Below are 18,523 nucleotides of genomic sequence, written 5' to 3' on the forward strand. Positions count from 1 at the left end.
CGATGGGAAACCCACTGAGCTGTGAAATATCTGAGTTGGGACACCCGCTGGTTCTCCTAGGCTCCAAAAAAGGCCCTTCCTGCTCCGGGGTCAGGCAAGGAGACAGTAAGAATCCCATGGAGTATTTACTGTATAAACAGCAGCCGAGTTATCATGTCTGGAGAATAGCATTTGTTGTGACTAATTTTGTGTGGGTTACAAAAAGTTATGTGACTGATCTGCATGCTGCAAAGAAAGTTTGAAAACTTCTGAAGGATAACCAATGTCACTTGAATATTCTGGGGATCTATCAAAATAAGTCTTGAGTAATAATGTGAGGTAGAATTCCTGTGCTATGAAATGATAACCTCCTGAGGGGAGACTGTAGCGGGCCACATCCATCACAATTTCCATCATTCACTGAGGTGTTAGGGTTTCAGAGGGGTTGAGCTCCAGCAGCGGGTCACTGGAAGTTCACCCCACACTGCTATTTCTTGCTTGATGCAAACGAAAGGACTGACCTTCACAAGAAACTTAAGCAATGCCATCAACTCCCATTTCAGAATCTACATCCGGCTATGGAATCCCCTCTAAAAGTGTTTTTGTGTGTGTGTGTGTGTGTGTGTGTGTGTGTGTGTCCACCACAAGCCGAAGGGGTTCTTTCTTATCAGGCGCTGCAACCTCTCTAGACAGCCTGGTGGTATCAGGATTCAGAGGAGAGCAAACATCTGTAGTTGACATGAGCTATCGGCTAATTGTTTGTTAGACTGGGATTAAACTCAAACTATGAGGAAAGAACTGATAAAACTGTCAATTAGCTGTCCCAGTCTCTCTCTTTCTCACAGGCTCTTATTCTGTGTGTGTGTGTGTGTGTGTGTGTGTGTGTGTGTGTGTGTGTGTGTGTGTGTGTGTGTGTGTGTGTGTGCTTGTGTGTTGCTAAAACGTAGACCCTCAACCAGACATAAACATATGCATATAGAGATAAACATTTTTGTTTACTGAAGGGATGGTATTTTAGCCAGTCACCATTTGTGTGTCGGAGGTTGTAGTTAAGTTAAAAGAACTGGTGGCACCAACTTTGAACACTTTGGTTCAAATGTTCCTCCTCTGTTATTATTCACTCCATAATGCCTCTTCAAAGAGATAATATAGTACAATCATGTCCAACACGGGACCTGTAATCCTTTGTCAAGTCTGCTGCAGCTCTGGGCCACTTAATGTTTTGTTCTTCTTCTGTGGTGCATGAAGGCCTCTGTAGCGTTGTGTTACAATTAATTTTCTGTTCCTTTTGGGACAGGAAACGGAGTCAGAGGCTGTTTGCAGTAACTTTTCCTGTGTGAATTGCCTACTTGTTTCAGGTTGCTTTCCCCCCCAGACGCTGTTCGTCTACCGACCTCTAAATAGGGAAGTTTTATGCAGTTGACCTTTGACCTTTGCGTCTCCATATTTACGTCTCAGAAAATGGTGAAATTATGACACTTAACACTGTCGCCTACAAGCGTCTGGAGTAGCTCTGTGAAGACTGGAAGCCATTGAGACCACAGGTCAATTCATGGCACCCTTCCCTCTTGTTTAATAGTGACACACTGGAACACATTCACACTGACATTCATGAAAACGTAAGAAAACCCATATTCAAATGGCCCGTAGAGCATGTTATTAAAGCAGTTTCAGACGGCATTAAAATTCTGCTCTAATTTCCTTCCCATGCTTATGTCACTTCTTATTTAATATACAAGGGGAAAATGTTACTTTGTAAGTTTATACACAATTTACACAAATTACTACATAAGAAGAATCAATGGTTTAAGTGAGGTCAAACAGTAAACACTAAACGTTACTTCACCAAAGAGACAGCGAGGTGACGATGAGAAAATGATGGAAGAAAGGAGATTAGAACTGGTAAAGCATTCATCATTATCCCACAGCCACAGGAATTGTCTTGATCACTGAACTGTAGGTTTTCCACAGGTCTATAACCAGTGCTAGTGGGCCCCCCAGAGGACAAGTATTAATAAGCAGTGCTGTCTGTGAATAACAGCACAGTGGCATCCATGCAGCTTTAAACACAATATGCCATATCCTGTAGGTTTTTTCTGTTTTGTTTTGGAAGTATATAAATTAAGGCTATATACACATAGAATGGGTCTTGCAGCTAGAAAATCCTTGCAATTTTTAAAATACGTTCCAGATGTCACACTGTAAAACCAGACATTGTCACTATACAATCGGTCAACTCATAAATGGAAAAAAAAAAATCAGGAGTGGGGAAAATCTTGGTACCATACATCGCATTATAGTCCAATTTCAGATTGGGCCTTTAAACGTTCCAGTGGGACGAAGCATAATCATTTACATCAACCTCAACTAATTCAGGTGTCACCTCTGCAGTCCATATCTGTGTTCTTTGACATAATGTTACCGTTGAGCCATCTGTGACTAGCAGCTCAACACACTCCGTTGGGTGGGGTGGGAGTGGGGGCGGGGGGGACTAAGCCAGTCTTGTATACAAGGAGCCACAAGCCAGCAGTAGCCTCTTTGATCATCTTCCTGATGTGTGGTCACAGTGGTTTCACTTCACTCTTTTGGCTCAATCAAGAGCCCCTTGAATAGAGCGAGGTTCTACTCCACAAAACAGAACCTGCCCACTGCAGAGGAACCACTGAGGTCCAATCAATGAGCAATCAGATTCCCTCTTATCTATTTGGCTTGGCTGGATGTGGATGTTAATCAGTCCCATATCTCGGTAATGGTGTTCCTGTTAATTGCCTCCCTTCGTTGTGGCCGTATCCCCTTTCGCTTATGATCTCTATCTGCAAATGAGGTCAGAAAGGCATGTGGATCTTGTTTCCACCCTGGCTCTACTGAATCCTAACAGGGGACGGTTGGAAAAAGTGCTGGCCGTGTGGCCTGCTGGCGTTTAAAACTGTTCTGAGATCAAGGCTCCTGTCATCGCTCCGATGTGTTGATGTCACTGCTCTGTCAGGCCCTGATGTTCTTCATTACGATCCTTGTTTCAGTCTTAGTTTCAGTCCTCCAACTGTTTCAAAAGATATATATGGCTGTCTTTCAGAACAAACCAGAGAATGTTGGTTTCCACAATGGGGAGATTTAGTCACTGTGCATTCAATCAATGGTCATTCTTATCACGAGGCACTTCCCCATGAGAATGGTGTGATTTGCATATTCAGAGAGCCTGTGCATCTGATGCCCATCTCGTTAGTCCTGGTAACGGTGTGATATCTGCACAGCTCCAGGGCAAGTCAGCCGCCCGTCTGAGTGACATGCAAATACAAGATCATTCAGATCATGATCGTGTCAACTGCATCCTGAACCATGACTGGTCTGGACTGGCCCGGCCTGCACAGAGCGCTCCAGCCCAGACCGGGTTCGAGTTCAAATCTGCTACTGACACAGCATGACAAAAATGGAAAAATTTATTTGACAAATGAACTATGATGCAAATATGCGCCTTTGCAGATGGAGATCTATGTAGATGAAAAGGTCACCTAGGTCATACTGAACAGTCTTTTGTCGCTTCCACCCCAACCTCCAACCTCTATAACCTTCTTTCACTATTAGGGGGAAACTGTCATTTCTTTCAGGCCTCTCCTCTCCTCATACCCAGCACCCATAAATAAACCCGTAGCCCTCTCTCCCCAGCCCACCCCTAGGAGCTCAAGGGAGCAGAAGGTCTAAGAGCATTCCTCCATGAAGACTTTCCCTTTTCTACCTTTGCTTTGATTTTACGCTCATTATCCCCCCTGGAGCTCTGCCGACCCTGGACAAGGGGCTCCATACCTGATGGAACAATGGGGGGCTGTGCTGCCTGATGAAGCTAAGCTGAGCTGGGGGGGCAGGAGGGGACTGCATTGTCTCCCTACGTCACACATAGCGACTGCCATTATTATCCTCAATTTTCTGCAGACTAAATCAAATTAGCGGCAGACTGCTCCTGAAAAAAGAGATTCTCCGAAGTGGGGCGTCTTACCCCTCATACCCCTTTGTAATTCACGGCTTCCCAGCTGTTGTGCTGCTGTAGTCTAAGGCAGAAGACCTTTTCTCCCTGATCTCCAACCTCCTCGCCCCTAATGATGCCCCCAAGGCAGCAGAGCTAGAGGGCAGGTGGCAGGGTGAAAGGTCTCTCTGGATGGGACAAACCCCTCTCACTCTGACGACCTCACAGATCTTGTTTGAAGTACCATAGAAGCTTAAAATGGAGGTCTGAGAGAGAGCTTTGAATCCACAATGCTGGAGTCAGGTTCCTTCCTCAAAGATGTCCTGTTGCTTAAATGGTATAACTGACAGACTACTATTCAGAATGGTTCACGAGCCAATATAAAGACCAGTAGATGAGAATATGTTGCCTAAGCATTGTAATAAAAAATAAAAATGTTTTGGTACAGTAGTAATAGCAGGAATAAACTACTAGGTTTTGGCAGTGTTCAGTGCCAGCGGTGCAAAGATTCTCATTCATCTCATCTTGTCCCTGACAAGGTTATTATAATTGACTAAACCTAAGACTATAACTAAGCTTGAAACTGCATTTCAGTACATTTAAATACAATATAAACTGGAGACTATGAAAAAACAGTAATTAAAGTAAAATAATCACTGCCTCCAAAACAAACTGAGAAATGAAATAAATATATTCAAATATGACTTTTATTTTAAGACTTTGTGGCCTATAGAAGCAAGTCTAGAAATTAGTAAAAGACACATTTACTATAAAACTTACTATAAAAGGTAATTCTCCAACTATGTGTACTTACATTCAACTTAAACTGAAATTAAATAAAACAAAAACTAAACATTCCTGAAAAATATAAACTAACTTAGAACTAGCAAACCCTGTCTGAAAACTAACTGAAACTAAAAATTGCCCAATTGCTAAATAAAATCCACATAAAACCGAATACAAATTGCAAAATTACTATAGCCCTGGATCCTGAGCTGGCCAACCAACTTCAGCTGATACAATACTGACCTCTAGTGCATATTTATTGAAATGTCACATTTCAGCACCCAGGATAAACAAAGATGTCTAAGACACAGAGTATATAAAATAAATCAATATATTATGTTTGTAGATTTCTTTTGATGAATCAAAAATCAAAGATTGTACCTATGGAAACAAATACCCATTATCTTGAAGGACATTTGACCTTTGACCTTTCTTCCCACCATCTTCCTCTCCCTCTCTTAGTCCTTCTTGGAGGTTTTTTGCTTACTGTTCTGCATGCGCTCCCTCTGGGCCCTGACATATTCTTTCAGCTGGGTTTCTGTGAGCAGCCTAAATCCTCCCCGCTCTCTGAATGGATCCATAGGCTTGCTCTTGGGCGCAGGCGAACCAGTTGTCTCGAATTTCACGTAACCTCCTGGATGCTCGGGTATCGCTCTCATGAACATGCGCTCGGGAGCCTGTGGCCCCTCTTTGGCACTCGTGGTGAAGGCACCCACCTTCCTGAATGCCTCCTGTGTGCCGGCGCTGTGAGGCGGTGTCTTCTCCCCAACTGAGCGGGGATGGAGCTCCGTGAGACAGTCGCCGGGATGGGTGTGTGGCCGCATAGTGGCTAAGGTGACTTCTCTGCTTTGGAATGTGTTTCTCATGTTTTGGCTGATAGCTCTGGTCAAGACTGGGACACTGGTCTTGGTCATGCCAGTGAAGACCTTGTGGAGTAGTGGACGTTTCTGAGTCTGGAGGCTCCGCTTTAGGGCTTGGGAGGATCTGGGTTTTGGGTGTTCATCCTGGAGGGGAGAGGGTGGAGGGGAGCTCCAGGCATCGCGCAGCCTGGCGTTGCGCTCCATGTTGACGCCGGCCTCATCCTTGCACAGTGCCTTCTGGATGGTGTTGACTCTGAGGAGGATGTGTTCGGTCATCAGAGGATGGTGAAGACCCCTCTTCCTCACGCGTTCACTCGCTGCCTTCTCACTCTGCGTTACTGACGACTTAGTAGTCTCACTAAACTCTTTCGCTGTGAAAAGGACACACACTTTAAAATGTACAGCCACATCATATTTATTTCTATTAGATCTCTCAAGACTTACTTAGGTGTTATATTCCTCAATGCTACATATCATTTTATTTAATTTTGTGCCATCAATTGTTTTCTTAACAATAGGTGCAACATTTCAAACGCTCAAATATCTAATTTTGGAATGAAACTCCTCAAGGACCAACTGATATATGACTGAACACGTTTTATTTACCGATACAATTTGCTAACTTTAACTATTGGCTAATCACAAGCTGAGCCATCTACATCTACACATAAAGCGGCCATTGAGCATGCTTACCTTGTGCTCGACATTTAGTGGGGGCAGACAGAGAGCGAGTGTGGCGGGACAGCTCAGCTCTCTGTGGTTTCTTGCGATTACAGTCATAAATCTTTCGGTTGGCTGAGGCCACCTGTGCCATGCGATCCGCCGGGACGAAAGCACGGGGAAACTTTCTGAGTGAAGCTGAAGACTTCTCAGAGGCCAAACCAGCCTGGGCCATCGCAGCACCACGCTGCCCTCCCTCCGCTGACACTGTGTAATCCCAGCACACTTTGGCAAACTGGTAGAGCTGCACACTTGATGTAGTGTTCACCAGTATACTGAAAGAGGGGAGAGAGAGAGAGAGAGAGAGATAGAGAGAGAGAGAGAGAGAGAGAGAGAGAGAGAGAGATAGGACAGTTGATTGCATACAGCATTCAAGGCAAATTCAATCTAAATTTTCTACATTTTTACATAGCAGTTTTTACATTTTTGTTTCACATTATTACTTATGAGCTGACTGGAATTTTACGTGGAAATCCTTTAGAATTTGAAGATATGCATCAAAAGCAATTTAGACTATCAACCCAGGACTATACAACATTGCACAGATGGTAAATCCTGCATGGGTTATTATTAAGTTGAACAATGTATTATTTTTTCAGCGCTGTCGTGAGAGTGGATCAGACTCACTCACCTGCTGTCATGAAAATGCATGGACAATATAGGGCTTGGTTTGACCCCTGCCCTGATGATTCTCAGACAGTCTCCAGTGAGGAAATTAAATATGCGGATCTTTCCATCCATGCAGCCGGTGACGACACGCAGGTAGGTGAGTGTCAGGGACTGTACCTCCCTGCAAAGCAGTCAGCATTCAAAGGTCTTTTGATTATTGAAATATAATTATGTTTGAGTGTATTGTAATTGACAGATAAAAAAGGAACAAATTCACATCATCTTTTTGGGTGGTGATACAGTAAGGAAATTTAACACTCCCAGCAACAGGCAACAAGGTAAAACACAAGACAAGGTGTTCCTATATGATTTAAGCAACAATGTTGAGGCAACTCCTTAGGCAATATTGCCTATCAGAGTTGCTCAGAAAGTTCCCTGGAGTGTCATGGCTCGTAGGTGCTTACTTTGGGTGGGTGAAGGTCATAAGACACTCTTCAGCATCACAGCTGGTGCTCCATGCCATGGCCTGACCGTCAGAGTCTCCGGACAGAAGGTGCCATCGGTCAAAGAACAGGCACTTCACTGAGCTCCGGTGAGCATCAATCACCTTAGGGAAAGTCGGACATTATACAAACTAGGAACACAATTACAGAATGCAAATAACCATAAACAAATGTACGAGTGAAAAGGCTAGAAAAGTATTATTAATGACAGACAACACACAGTTACTCAGGAGTTCATTAGAAGAGAATCTATTGGACTCCACAGATTATGAGTCTATGTGCTTTTCAGGAGAGAGCAACAGGTAAGCAGGACTCACCTTGAGCAGTGAAGCACTCTCCATGTCCCATATCTTGACAAGGCCCTTATCACAGCTGCTGTACACCACTGTTGCATTCATCTTCACACACCGGACGGAGCTAGGGTGCTTGAAATTAAAATCCTCGAAGCACTTCCCTGTCTGTAGATTCCACACTGGTGGGGTGGCGAGATTACAAATAAATGTATCATTTCTGAAGATCACATCTTACGTCTGACAAATGACTCAAGTCCTACAGGGGCTGCTCACCTTTGACCTTACAGTCTTTAGCCCCTGAGACGAGTCTGTCGTCATGAACATCCAGGCAGTTGATGGTGCCTGTGTGACCATACAGCACCATCACACATGCTGCTGTCCTCAAATTCCAACACCTACAGAGTCAGAATAATGAAGGATTTTTGTGCCTTGAGACAACTGAGATATGGGTTTTGCAAAAGCAGATGCAACTCAATAAGGAAGTTCCTAATATTTTATACACAAAGTCTATATTCATTTAACATAGTAGCATGAGTCATCATCGTCCTCATCATCAAGAATCATCATACATTCACAAAAGATTGAGTTGGATGCTATGTGCCAACTTCCCATTTCCTCACCTGATACTGAAATCGTAGCCGCCACTTATCAGCAGGCCTCTGTCCTCACAGAGCAGCACGGCCCGGATGCTGCCGACGTGGCCCTTCATCACTGGGGCCGCTTCTTTTGCTGATGCCACGTAAAGCAGACGCACCATGCAGTCCTTGGAGCCCACGGCCACCAACTGTCCACCTCCGTAGTCGACCACCCGATGAGGATCCTCTCTGTCAAACCCCAACACCCAACCGCACGCTATCGCCATCAGGAGGACACACTGTATGTTTTTATGCTAATGTGCTCAATGTCTGATTATAAAAAGAAGACACTAACTTCTCCAGCAGCACCATGACATTATATACACCACAATACACATTTCGCTCTTCCATTTCCACTGTTTTGGTTTTGATGTTGGCATAAGCAGCTTCAAAAGGCTTGTCCTGTAAAACCAATAATAGTAAAGATATACATTTTTTAAATGGGTATTTGTATAGTTTTCTGGTACAAAGGATGATGGTTATGGAGGTAGGACAGTGATCTGTTGACCTTTTGGTCACCAGAATGAAGGTCTCCCCCCTCATCATATTTGATGGGTACGAGGACTTCAAGGATGTTGGCATAGGTAGGGCAGACTCTATTAGTTCTGTTGCTCTAGAAGAGAGAAAGACATCATGTCGTTAGTATTATAAGAAAACATTGTATAGAACAATTAAACATGTATCTGTATAATTATTATTATTATTAAACATCACCAGACATTTGTTACATAGAAAAAATGCTTCTATATTTGCAGCTGGCTTGTTTTGTACTGCAGGCTTTCATAATTGAAATCTGTGGGTATGACAAAACTGCAGACTCAGATCTCCCTGATGAAGTGAAATAACAGACTAAAATTGAACGTTAATATCTAACTCTTTAATATTTGTTTTCATCCTTAGCACCAAAATATAACATAAAGTGACAACAACTTTGAGCCCTGTCAAATATACGAATCCTTTATGTATGATGAAATATTTAAATGATCAAATGCCTCCAGTACCTCCATCATCACAACTTGGTCCTGAAAAATTCTTTTGGCATCCATGTCCTCCATGGTCTCCTGTGCAAGGTACCGCCAGTGTAGAGAAACCTTTCGGCAGCATCTCAAAGTGTACTTATCTAATAGACCTGATAGAAGACAGATTATGTGCATAATGTTTGTATGTTATATAACTTAAGTGTTTATGCTACCAGTGACAAAGTGCATTGAAGGAAAAAAAAGCTGATATTGTGACAAATTTTAATCAATTCCAGACATAAAGGATGAATAAAACATTTAGATTCCCTTTTGTTTTAAATCACAGAAAGTACATTTGATTCCAAGCTAACATAATTTCCTTGTCATCTCATTTCCAACTGAATGTGACTTAAATAATAGTGCAGAAAATGGATGTTTGGTTACGAGAAAAATGGGAAATTTGATAGCCTGTATTTAGACTTCCTTTAAATAATTATGTCTTTTAATGTGCAGATAGAAGTCAGTGGGAGCTGACAGCAGCTCGGTTGCTAGGCAGGGCTTTGTTGTTCTTATATCCAAGAGTAACCCACTTGTGATTGAAAGAGAGATTTAACAAGGGCATTCTTGAGTAATTGAGTTACATCCCCATGGTATCATTAGCCTGGCTCAGTCACTTTATGCTATCAATTCAAGGACATGTCAACGGGGGCTTTGGATTGAACAGAGACGAGAGAGACAGAGAAAACTAGGCTGCACTGCTGTTCCGCCACAGCAACACTGGAAATAAGACTGAGTGAATCCTATTTGCTTATGGGTTTTCCTTTTCAAATATTGTGTGTGTGTGTGTGTGTGTGTGTGTGTGTGTGTGTGTGTGTGTGTGTGTGTGTGTGTGTGTGTGTGCATATCTTCAAGGAGGGGAGAGTAAGGAAGTGCACACGTTATCACAGCTCAAATTGTTTGCACCATCATTATCAACATAACTACTCATTCAAATACTTCATGAGTACAAATACAGTGGCGATCTTGCAATCTGTGGACAATCAATGCATTTCCCATGAAGGGTAATAAAAGCACTGAATGGAAAATATCATTGAACTTAGCAGTGCGATTAGAAATAGTATTCCGAGGCTGTTGCATACATACTTACCTAATATCCTCTTGGACAGATGAACAGGGAGGCAGCGTATGAAGTCTCGGTATCGGCTGACTCCAGACATGGAGCTGGAGGATCCAGGCACCACCATGAGAGCAGGATCCTCTGAGTCTGCCTCACTGCCTCCACACTCACCTCTCCTCCTGGACAAACCTCTGAGCCCAACGCTCTCCAGCTCAGAGGGAGCGTTGTGTTGGCTGCTCCTTGCTGAAAAGGGCATATAGGCCTAATTATCACACTTCAAAAGACGGGAGAAGAAGAAGAAGAAGAAGAAGAAGAAGAAGAAGAAGAAGAAGAAGAATAGACTTTCAACATTGCAAAGTGCTGAAGAAATTATTGGTTAAGAGAGCTCTTTTTATTCAATTCCTCCATGATAGAAAACTAAGCAATCTTTTCAGACAAAATCATATAGAACTGCCATTATTAAAGGGACATTAAGTAATCTATGACCTTTATCGACCTCTATCGGTGCCCAGTAGGAATTACAACAACATCTGCAGAATGTATCTCCACCTGTCCATCACTCCTGCCTTTTGTCATAATGTCACTGCACAAATCTATGGGCTCAGAGACAGGAATCCCACCAGGAATCATTAAATTGTCAACTCATCTTGTTATTAGAAGGTACAGGGGTGCATGTGTGTGTGTGGCGGGCAGCAAGGTTTAGCTCTGTGTGTTGAGAGATTCTCACCAAAGATTTAACTATTAAGATAGTTCCCATTCTATTCCAGCCTATGGAAATCCTTGTCCAATGAGAGCATGCAACAGGCTAAAATTAGGCTACAGTCAGCAAGCTGGAAAGCTAGATGATGCATACATCTTAATTTATGCAAGAACCGTCATGAATGTTCATTACTGACATCAGATATCACCATATAATGTGCGTGTGAAACAGGAACCTAACAAAGTTGTTTGTAACTAATTTAAAGAGATGCCTAGATCTGACGCTATAAATAGCTTAGACTACTAGGCCTAAATCTTTAGAAATCGGGCTGTTCGGCTAAATTAAATAAGCCTATTACAGAAAAAAAAGATATGTCCGAATGGCAAACATTCTCATTTACTCCCAGCCAAAAAGCGGTATAATCCTAATCTGTCAAACGGGATTTAAGAGGAAAACGGAAGTGCACAAAAAAGAAACCTCTCACTTCTCATGTTCTTTCTAATCTTACCATTAAATTGCAGAAATGCCCGTTTTTCTCTGACCAGAAGCACACTGGTTAGGTTCCCCAGCATGCGTAACAGTTCAGTGTCACAAAGTGAAAGGACACGGAAAAGATACTTTGATTTAATCCAGTCGGGACTGCTACTGAACCAATCCCAGGTTTCAACCATTTCCATGCCGAGTAGGTTTCCATTCAGCGCTCGGTCTGGACTGCAAGAGACCGTATCCTGAGTTAAACTTGGTCTATTCGACCTGGCGTAAGTGAAGCCTTTCCAGGATGTAACTTGCAGAACAGTCTGGATGCTTTCTAGGACTCTGACACTCCTGCAGCGTAGCAGCAGTCCTACTAGGAGTCTCCTCTTGCATTCATCTGTGGCCTGCCGTAACCACTGGCTGGACTCCGACAGTTTTGTGGCAAAGGCGCAAGATTGGCAACTTCCACAGGTGTTGAGATATTCTTCCCTATTTTTACAGTTGAGGTCACTCGCCGAGACAAATTCTCTAAATTTAACGGGCTTCATTTCGACACCGTGCGAGGTTTTTGTGGTGGTGAGTGAGTCGGTTGCTTTTGAGTTTACATCCCTCTTCTCCGGGGTGAGGCTGTTGGCCAGCTCGTTGCCACGCAACTGAATCCACGTGCCTCTCTTCCGGATCTCTGGAAGGTGGCGGAGAGTAGCCTATTTTGTGCACCTACGCTCTATCCGTGATGGAAATTCAGCACAGGCCATTTTAACAGTTTCTATACCAATCCAAAATCATTAAGGATTGCAAAAGACAGCGTGCGCCGCCCGGGAATCGAACCCGGGTCGCAAGAATGGGAATCTTGCATGATACCACTACACCAGCGGCGCTGTTCAAACTGAAAAGGATATCATGTCTCTAAAAAGGTTCTTAGTAATTCTAAATAACTGATTTTAAATCTGTTGGGGTATAATATATTATGTTTTCCTTAAAGCTTTACATCTCAATAAATAAAATGAATATATAAAAGCTTCATGGAACGCAACATAGTTATATCAAAACAGTAAATAGGTTATTTAGCTGGTTACTTTTATTTTGAAAATAGTTTACGTTGGTAATAACTCAAGTTTCACTTCCGGGTTGTGAGCTCGGATACTTTTGTTCCTCAAACCAACAGCTATGAGATTGGAGTTAACTAAGTAGCTAACAGTCAGTGGAATTTATGGTAATTCAGGTTGGTATTCACAGTTAACGTTAAACTAGCCAATACTATTTGGTAAGGGGTGGTTTCTGCATGGTAATACCTGTCTTCATCTTCCTGATGTGGCTCTGGTAGCCACACAGCATAGAGGTACTAACACTAAGGTTAGCTAAGGATAATGTTGTTAGCCAAAGCTAACATGAACTCTGCCTTTTGCTTTCCAGCAATTTTTGCACTAAATCTGCCCTGACTAAAATCCTTCGCCGGCTGTATCAAATCTACCAACTAAATTATTTGCTAACGCTAATGTTTTGCCTTTGGTCTACATTAAGTCGGCGCTCTAACTAGCTAGCTAACGTTTGAAGTTAGCTAGCCCAATGGCTTTAATTCTGGAGGCAGCTGTCACGAAGATAGCCAGCTGATATTTTTCATGGACACTCCACAGAATCTGCACTCATGTCAGGCAGAGGCGACGTTGTGGAGTGGGTTGAGACAACGGAGGAGGTTATTGTTACAGAGGAGTGCCTACCCCCTGATAACAACTCTGCAGGTATGACGAACTAGTTTTATAGGTTTTCATAACCATACCATAGTTTTAGACAGTGTATCTTGGTGACATGGGATGTTTTCATGTATACGTTTCTAAAAGAGTGTCTATGTTGTTCTAGTGCTTCCAGTATTGGAGCCAGCAGAAACGCCAATTCAGAAGTTACTGGATACTATGGTACATGGAGAAGACCCAGAGTTTGATGATGGCTTTTGTAAGCAAGATAATTTCTTTCCACATCTCTTAATAATCACAGCACCCTTGGGCTTAATACAAGGTTGCTACACATCATGGAAAATCTTGTAATGCTTCAAAACATAGAGACAACCAGAGACAAGTGCTTTAATTCAAATATTAAGGGAGTATTCTTATGCATGTAAACATAGCTAGCTTTGATGACATCCACTGGTGTTAGATGACTAGTGGTTTGATACAGAGAAGTAAAAACATATAATAAAACTTAATCACTATATTCTTCTGTCTTCCAACTCTTGATATTTTACAGATTGTGAGGAATGTCGGTCTCTGTTCCAAGACCAGAGTGACCCCAGCAGTATTAATGGCCCATCCTTTATTCTTGACTCTCCCACTACCGTGGGTGTGCCCCAGCGGGCCCTTCTCACTCTGCCCCATGGCCTGATGATAGGTAGATCTAGTATTCCCAATGCAGGGCTTGGGGTCATAAACCAAGGACCAACAGTGTCTCCTGGAATGCATTTTGGGCCATATGAGGGGGAAGTGACTACAAGGGAGAGTGCTATGGCAAGTGACTTCTCCTGGGAGGTGAGCTTGGATATGGCAAACTGAAAACCATAAAATGACAAAAGTGACATTCAGTTTCAGCATATCAACTTGTAGTTAAGATTGTATTCTCAAGTATTTCCTAGTTGTTGTGGTTATGAATGCAGAATGACTTTGTTTTGAAGATTTTATTCTGTTTTCTGCAGATTTACAAAGGAAAAGATGAGTATGAGTACATTGATGCTGCCAGAGAATCACACTCAAACTGGATGAGGTAAAGTCTTGTATTCCATAATTTGGTTTGTCTGTTTATCGTTCAATCACAGAATGCCAATGTTCTCATAGAGAACTCTTAAGGCTAGGTCACACTAGATTTGAACGCTGATTTTAAGACCGCGCATTATCCTGTAGTGTGAATGGGCTCAAGACTGGAGACTTTGGCCCTCCCCATGACTCCAGGCCAGTCAGAGTTGACAAGATCTTTTTCAAACGTGTTTGATTTTGTCAGGCCCAGTTTGGCCTGGCTTGTGTAATGTGAAGCAGTCCAAGACTCGCCAAGACTGAAATCTGAGAGTGACCCTGGCAACAGCCAATGGGAGTTTGACTCGAGAGGAAAGAAAGAGAATGAACAGGAAGAAAAGTAACAACTCCCACTCCCATAGACAGTTAACATCAGTAGATTCCCAGCTGTACTTGCTCCACTCTTGATAAGTTGCCATCCAATTTCATTTGGAGGAATAAATCTTATATAAAATGGTATAAAATGGCAACATGCCTGAATCAGTCCACATAAGTAATAAGTCAATTGCAAATGAAGTGAAATAAGTCTTTTACAAAATTCTTCATCGATGTTATCCTTGTAATAATGTCACTTCAAAATGCATTTATAATGAAAATGTAAACTGTAGATTCTCTACCATGAAGCAAGAAATGATAGAACACCAACTTTGTAAATTGATTTATAGTGAACTGTTCTAGACAAATAGAAAAAATGTTTTTCAATGACAATATTGGGTAGTGTGTGATCCCTTGTCTTCATGTGTGTGAAACCCATCTTTGCTTCGTTGCCTAGCGTTCAGAGCTTCCTGACAGGGCGGCATTTACTCAACACCAGGCGTTAAGTCTGTACTGCCCTTGTCAGCCAAGATTTGAACAGTCTTGTAGTCTGACCTAGACTAATCCTTAGTTTCCATGGTCTGAATGTCAATGTTTTGGAGGTGCTTAGTTTGTATTTTTCAGTTAACTTCATTGCATCTCACTTCATACTGGGAATGGTGGTAGACACAGGAAAGACATTTCTATGAGCAAAAATGAGGAGGTGAAAAAAATGAGTGTGGGGAGCCTTCTGCCCCTGCTGGGTCTATGTATCTATTCAAGCTCAGTTGGAGTACTTAGTGTGTTATCTTTTCTTTTTCTTACACAGGTATGTGAACTGTGCTCGTAATGAAGATGAGAAGAATTTGCTGGCAGTCCAGTACAAAGACAGTGTTCTTTTTCATTGCTGTCGCACCATACACCCTGGAGATGAGCTCATGGTGTGGCCCAGCAGCAAACTCCTCACCCGTCTCAGCGAAGCTTGGACCCAGATCTGGTTTATGAAGTTGACTCCAACAGGTACCTTTACTACCCCTGGATGTGAACATGCTTCGAAGGCTAGACCTAAAAGTTAAAAAACACAGAACATCATGGATCTGAATATCTCTGTGATGGAGGTTGTTAAAATGTGTAAAATATTAAAATTTTCCATTTATATGCATTTTTCTGCATCAGTGAACAGGGAAATTCCTACAGTTACACCAATCAGTGAATTTATTTTGGCCATTATTATTTTAAGTCTGGCAAAATGTAGCATGACATTGTTTTCTCCCTCTTTTAAATTTTAGAGAGTAACACAACTGCGACGTCGCAGATCTTCCCCTGCTCTCACTGTCAGCTGTCCTTCACCACGGAGGCCTACCTACAGCGACATACAGAGAACATCCACTTACAGCCTAAGGAGGACTGTACAACACCAGGTGTTGAAGCAGTTGAACCAGAAAACCCCCCGCCCAGCGCTGACACAGAGGACCCTGCAAACTCCCTGATGGTATTAACTGTCGATCCCTTTGAGTCCAAAACGTGCTCTGAATGTGGGAAGATTTTCAAACACACACACCACCTTACGAGGCACAAGCTTTGCGTTCACTCGAACAAGCGTCCCTACTGCTGTCCCCACTGCAGGCGAAGCTTTAGCCAGGCGTCTGGCTTGCTCAGACACCAGATAGTTCACAAAAAGCAGGCTGTGATAAAAAAGACCAGCATAGTGCCAAGTCAGAACAAAACCCTGAGCTCACCACCTAGGTCAGATCCATCTAACACTGGGGAACCAACTGTAGCTGAGGACCTGACTGAAACCAAGGAAATGAATGAAAGCGAGAAGCTAATGGAAACTGAGAATCCGTCTGCAGGGGAGGCAGAAACATCCCAGGTGTTGAATGGACAATCCAACACATGCTCAGAGTGTGGTAAGAGCTTTACAAATGATGGCTACCTTAAAAAGCATAAGATTACGGTCCACGGGAATGTACGGCCCTATGTCTGCACTGTGTGCCGAAAGTGCTTTGGCCAGTACAGTGACCTGGCCAGGCACCTGAATTGTCACCAACAAAAAAGGGAGAAAGAGAGAAGCAATGAAGCTCCAGGGGAAACTACCACCATTCCCTATTGCTGTGCTAACTGTTCGCTGACTTTTTCTTCAGAAGACGCCCTTCAGCAGCACAAAAGTCTCCATCACTCCGAGGAAACCCCTGAAGTACCACCAGTGGAAGATCAAGAGGAGAATCCAGTGCCTGCAGATGGCGATGAGAGCCATGATCCAGACTTCATTGTACAACCTTCATTGGCTAAAACAGCTGAATCTATCCAAAGACCCCTCTCTCAGAGACCACGGCGCCTTGGAGCTAGATCTAAAATTTCTGCCATAACCAAGCTTATAGCTCCAAAACCAAGGGCAGCCATCAGCAAGAAGACATTAACCCGCCCTGCTAAGACTGAGGAGAGCTGTAGTGAACCAGAGGTGCCTGATGTATCGACACAGAGAAACCAGGATGGAAAGTCTGCAAAATACAGCTGGTATTGCTGCAAAGGAACGCATGGAAACCCAGATGATGTCAAACCACACAAGTGCATTGTGAGACAGCACAAGTGCGGTCAGTGCGGGGCGACCTTTAATACATCTGGCTTCCTGAAAAGACATGAAAGAATGGTGCATGTCGGTGCGAAGTCTTACAGCTGCGATCACTGTGGCAAGGTCTTCAGCAAGCCTGGCAACCTGAAACAGCACCAGAAGGCCAAAAGTTGTGAGAAGCATCACTGTACATCTGAGCTTTTCCCATGCTCATTTTGTCAGTTCTCCTTCACCATGAAGAGCTACCTGCGCAAGCACATCAAGAGACACCACCCCGTCGAGTATGTATCTCTTACCGAGTCCGAAAGCCAAATGGGCCAACTGGAGGAAGAGGACGGGGAGAAACCTCACGTCTGCCCCCACTGTGGGAAGACCTATTTAAGCGCGCAACATTACAAGGCTCACGCGTGCTTCCAACAGGTGAGGATACTCTACTTGTGCACGGACTGCGGAAAGGGCTTCACGAATCACTACGGTCTCAAGCAGCATCAGCGCGTTCACACGGGGGAGAAGCCGTACAGCTGTCCCCACTGCACCAAGAGCTTCTCGTACACCGGCCAGCTCAAAGTGCACATCCGAACTCACACCGGAGAGAAGCCCTACCTGTGCACCCACTGCGGGGACAGCTTTCGCCAGTCGGGAGACCTGAAACGGCACGAGAGGAAGCACACGGGTGTGAGGCCGTACAGCTGCCCAGACTGCTGTAAGAGCTTCAGCCGCCCGCAGAGTCTCAAAGCTCACCAAATGATTCACCTGGGGCAGAAAAAGTTCAATTGCACCCAGTGCGGAAAGAGCTTTTCCCGAAACTACCATCTCAGGAGACACCATCAGAAGATGCACACATAGTCAAATCACACTTTTAGGTCTTTTGGAAATTGTAGAGCGTAAATTGTTGCTTATAATCAACTGAATTGCACTAAGTTGTCAAATTCAAGTTCTTATGTGCTTTTTTCTTGAATGTTCTGTAAATAGCTTTCTTCTCATTAAATTGATGTTAAGTTATACTTAATTCTGTTTAAAGCACATCATATTCAAAGTGTTGGACTTTCATGTTTAATTTTTGTCTGTTAAAGAGCTTTTCATAAAAGTGATGGGCTGCGGGGGTAAAAATATATGACCTTGTCACTAAATAACTTTTCTGCAATTAAGAGAAAAAATTAATTGAACTTGCCCTTATGCAGTTGTGCCATTACACAAATCCGGATTATTTTGCTAGGCTTCTTACAGCTTAATTTTGTCTCCCAGTGTTCACTAATTTTGAAATAAAAACAACCAACTTCACCATCA

General features: G+C 43.2%; 2 protein-coding genes and 1 non-coding gene across 5 annotated transcripts; 1 reads left to right on the forward strand and 2 right to left on the reverse strand.

Moving 5' to 3' along the window:
* Positions 1-5,181: 5,181 nt before the first annotated feature.
* On the reverse strand, positions 5,182-12,928 carry fbxw10 (F-box and WD repeat domain containing 10). Its single transcript, XM_078290923.1, has 13 exons — positions 12,886-12,928; positions 11,628-12,275; positions 10,450-10,662; positions 9,345-9,472; positions 8,852-8,956; positions 8,639-8,745; positions 8,329-8,532; positions 7,982-8,103; positions 7,733-7,887; positions 7,377-7,519; positions 6,935-7,093; positions 6,277-6,578; positions 5,182-5,954 (listed from the first exon to the last, which is right to left on the reverse strand). Exons 1-13 carry the CDS (start codon positions 12,926-12,928, stop codon positions 5,182-5,184), a joined length of 3,102 nt encoding a protein of 1,033 aa, XP_078147049.1.
* trnag-ccc (transfer RNA glycine (anticodon CCC)) lies at positions 12,401-12,471 on the reverse strand. The gene has a single exon. It is a non-coding gene; the product is annotated as a tRNA-Gly (tRNA).
* Positions 12,724-18,517, forward strand: prdm9 (PR domain containing 9). Of its 3 annotated transcripts, none has more exons than XM_071901876.2 (7): positions 12,724-12,815; positions 13,228-13,332; positions 13,451-13,543; positions 13,835-14,112; positions 14,277-14,344; positions 15,494-15,684; positions 15,954-18,517. In XM_071901876.2, exons 2-7 carry the CDS (start codon positions 13,239-13,241, stop codon positions 18,080-18,082), a joined length of 2,853 nt encoding a protein of 950 aa, XP_071757977.2. In that variant the 5' UTR covers positions 12,724-12,815; positions 13,228-13,238; the 3' UTR covers positions 18,083-18,517. The 3 variants fall into 3 exon arrangements, with proteins under 3 accessions (XP_071757977.2, XP_071757978.2, XP_078146843.1); XM_071901877.2 differs by having other exon boundaries at positions 12,748-12,806; XM_078290717.1 differs by lacking the exon at positions 12,724-12,815 and having other exon boundaries at positions 13,251-13,332; positions 13,451-13,506.
* The last annotated feature ends 6 nt before the right edge of the window (positions 18,518-18,523 follow it).

Source organism: Centroberyx gerrardi, chromosome 20, assembly GCF_048128805.1.
Source record: "Centroberyx gerrardi isolate f3 chromosome 20, fCenGer3.hap1.cur.20231027, whole genome shotgun sequence".
In the NCBI taxonomy this organism is placed as follows: Eukaryota; Metazoa; Chordata; class Actinopteri; order Beryciformes; family Berycidae; genus Centroberyx; species Centroberyx gerrardi.

What these genes read in the sequence shown, in the direction of transcription:
- fbxw10 (XM_078290923.1), bottom strand. Translation starts at nt 12,928, where the DNA reads ATGCTGTGTGGCTACCAGAGCCACATCAGGAAGATGAAGACAG. An exon ending in TAAAGACTGTAAGGTCAAAG is followed by an intron (nt 7,888 to 7,981) that starts GTGAGCAGCCCC and finishes CCACCCCACCAG; the next exon opens with TGTGGAATCTACAGACAGGG. An exon ending in ATGACCTTCACCCACCCAAA is followed by an intron (nt 7,094 to 7,376) that starts GTAAGCACCTAC and finishes ACTGCTTTGCAG; the next exon opens with GGAGGTACAGTCCCTGACAC.
- prdm9 (XM_071901876.2), top strand. Translation starts at nt 13,239, where the DNA reads ATGTCAGGCAGAGGCGACGTTGTGGAGTGGGTTGAGACAACGGAGGAG. An exon ending in AGAGTTTGATGATGGCTTTT is followed by an intron (nt 13,544 to 13,834) that starts GTAAGCAAGATA and finishes GATATTTTACAG; the next exon opens with ATTGTGAGGAATGTCGGTCT. An exon ending in TATGAAGTTGACTCCAACAG is followed by an intron (nt 15,685 to 15,953) that starts GTACCTTTACTA and finishes TTTAAATTTTAG; the next exon opens with AGAGTAACACAACTGCGACG.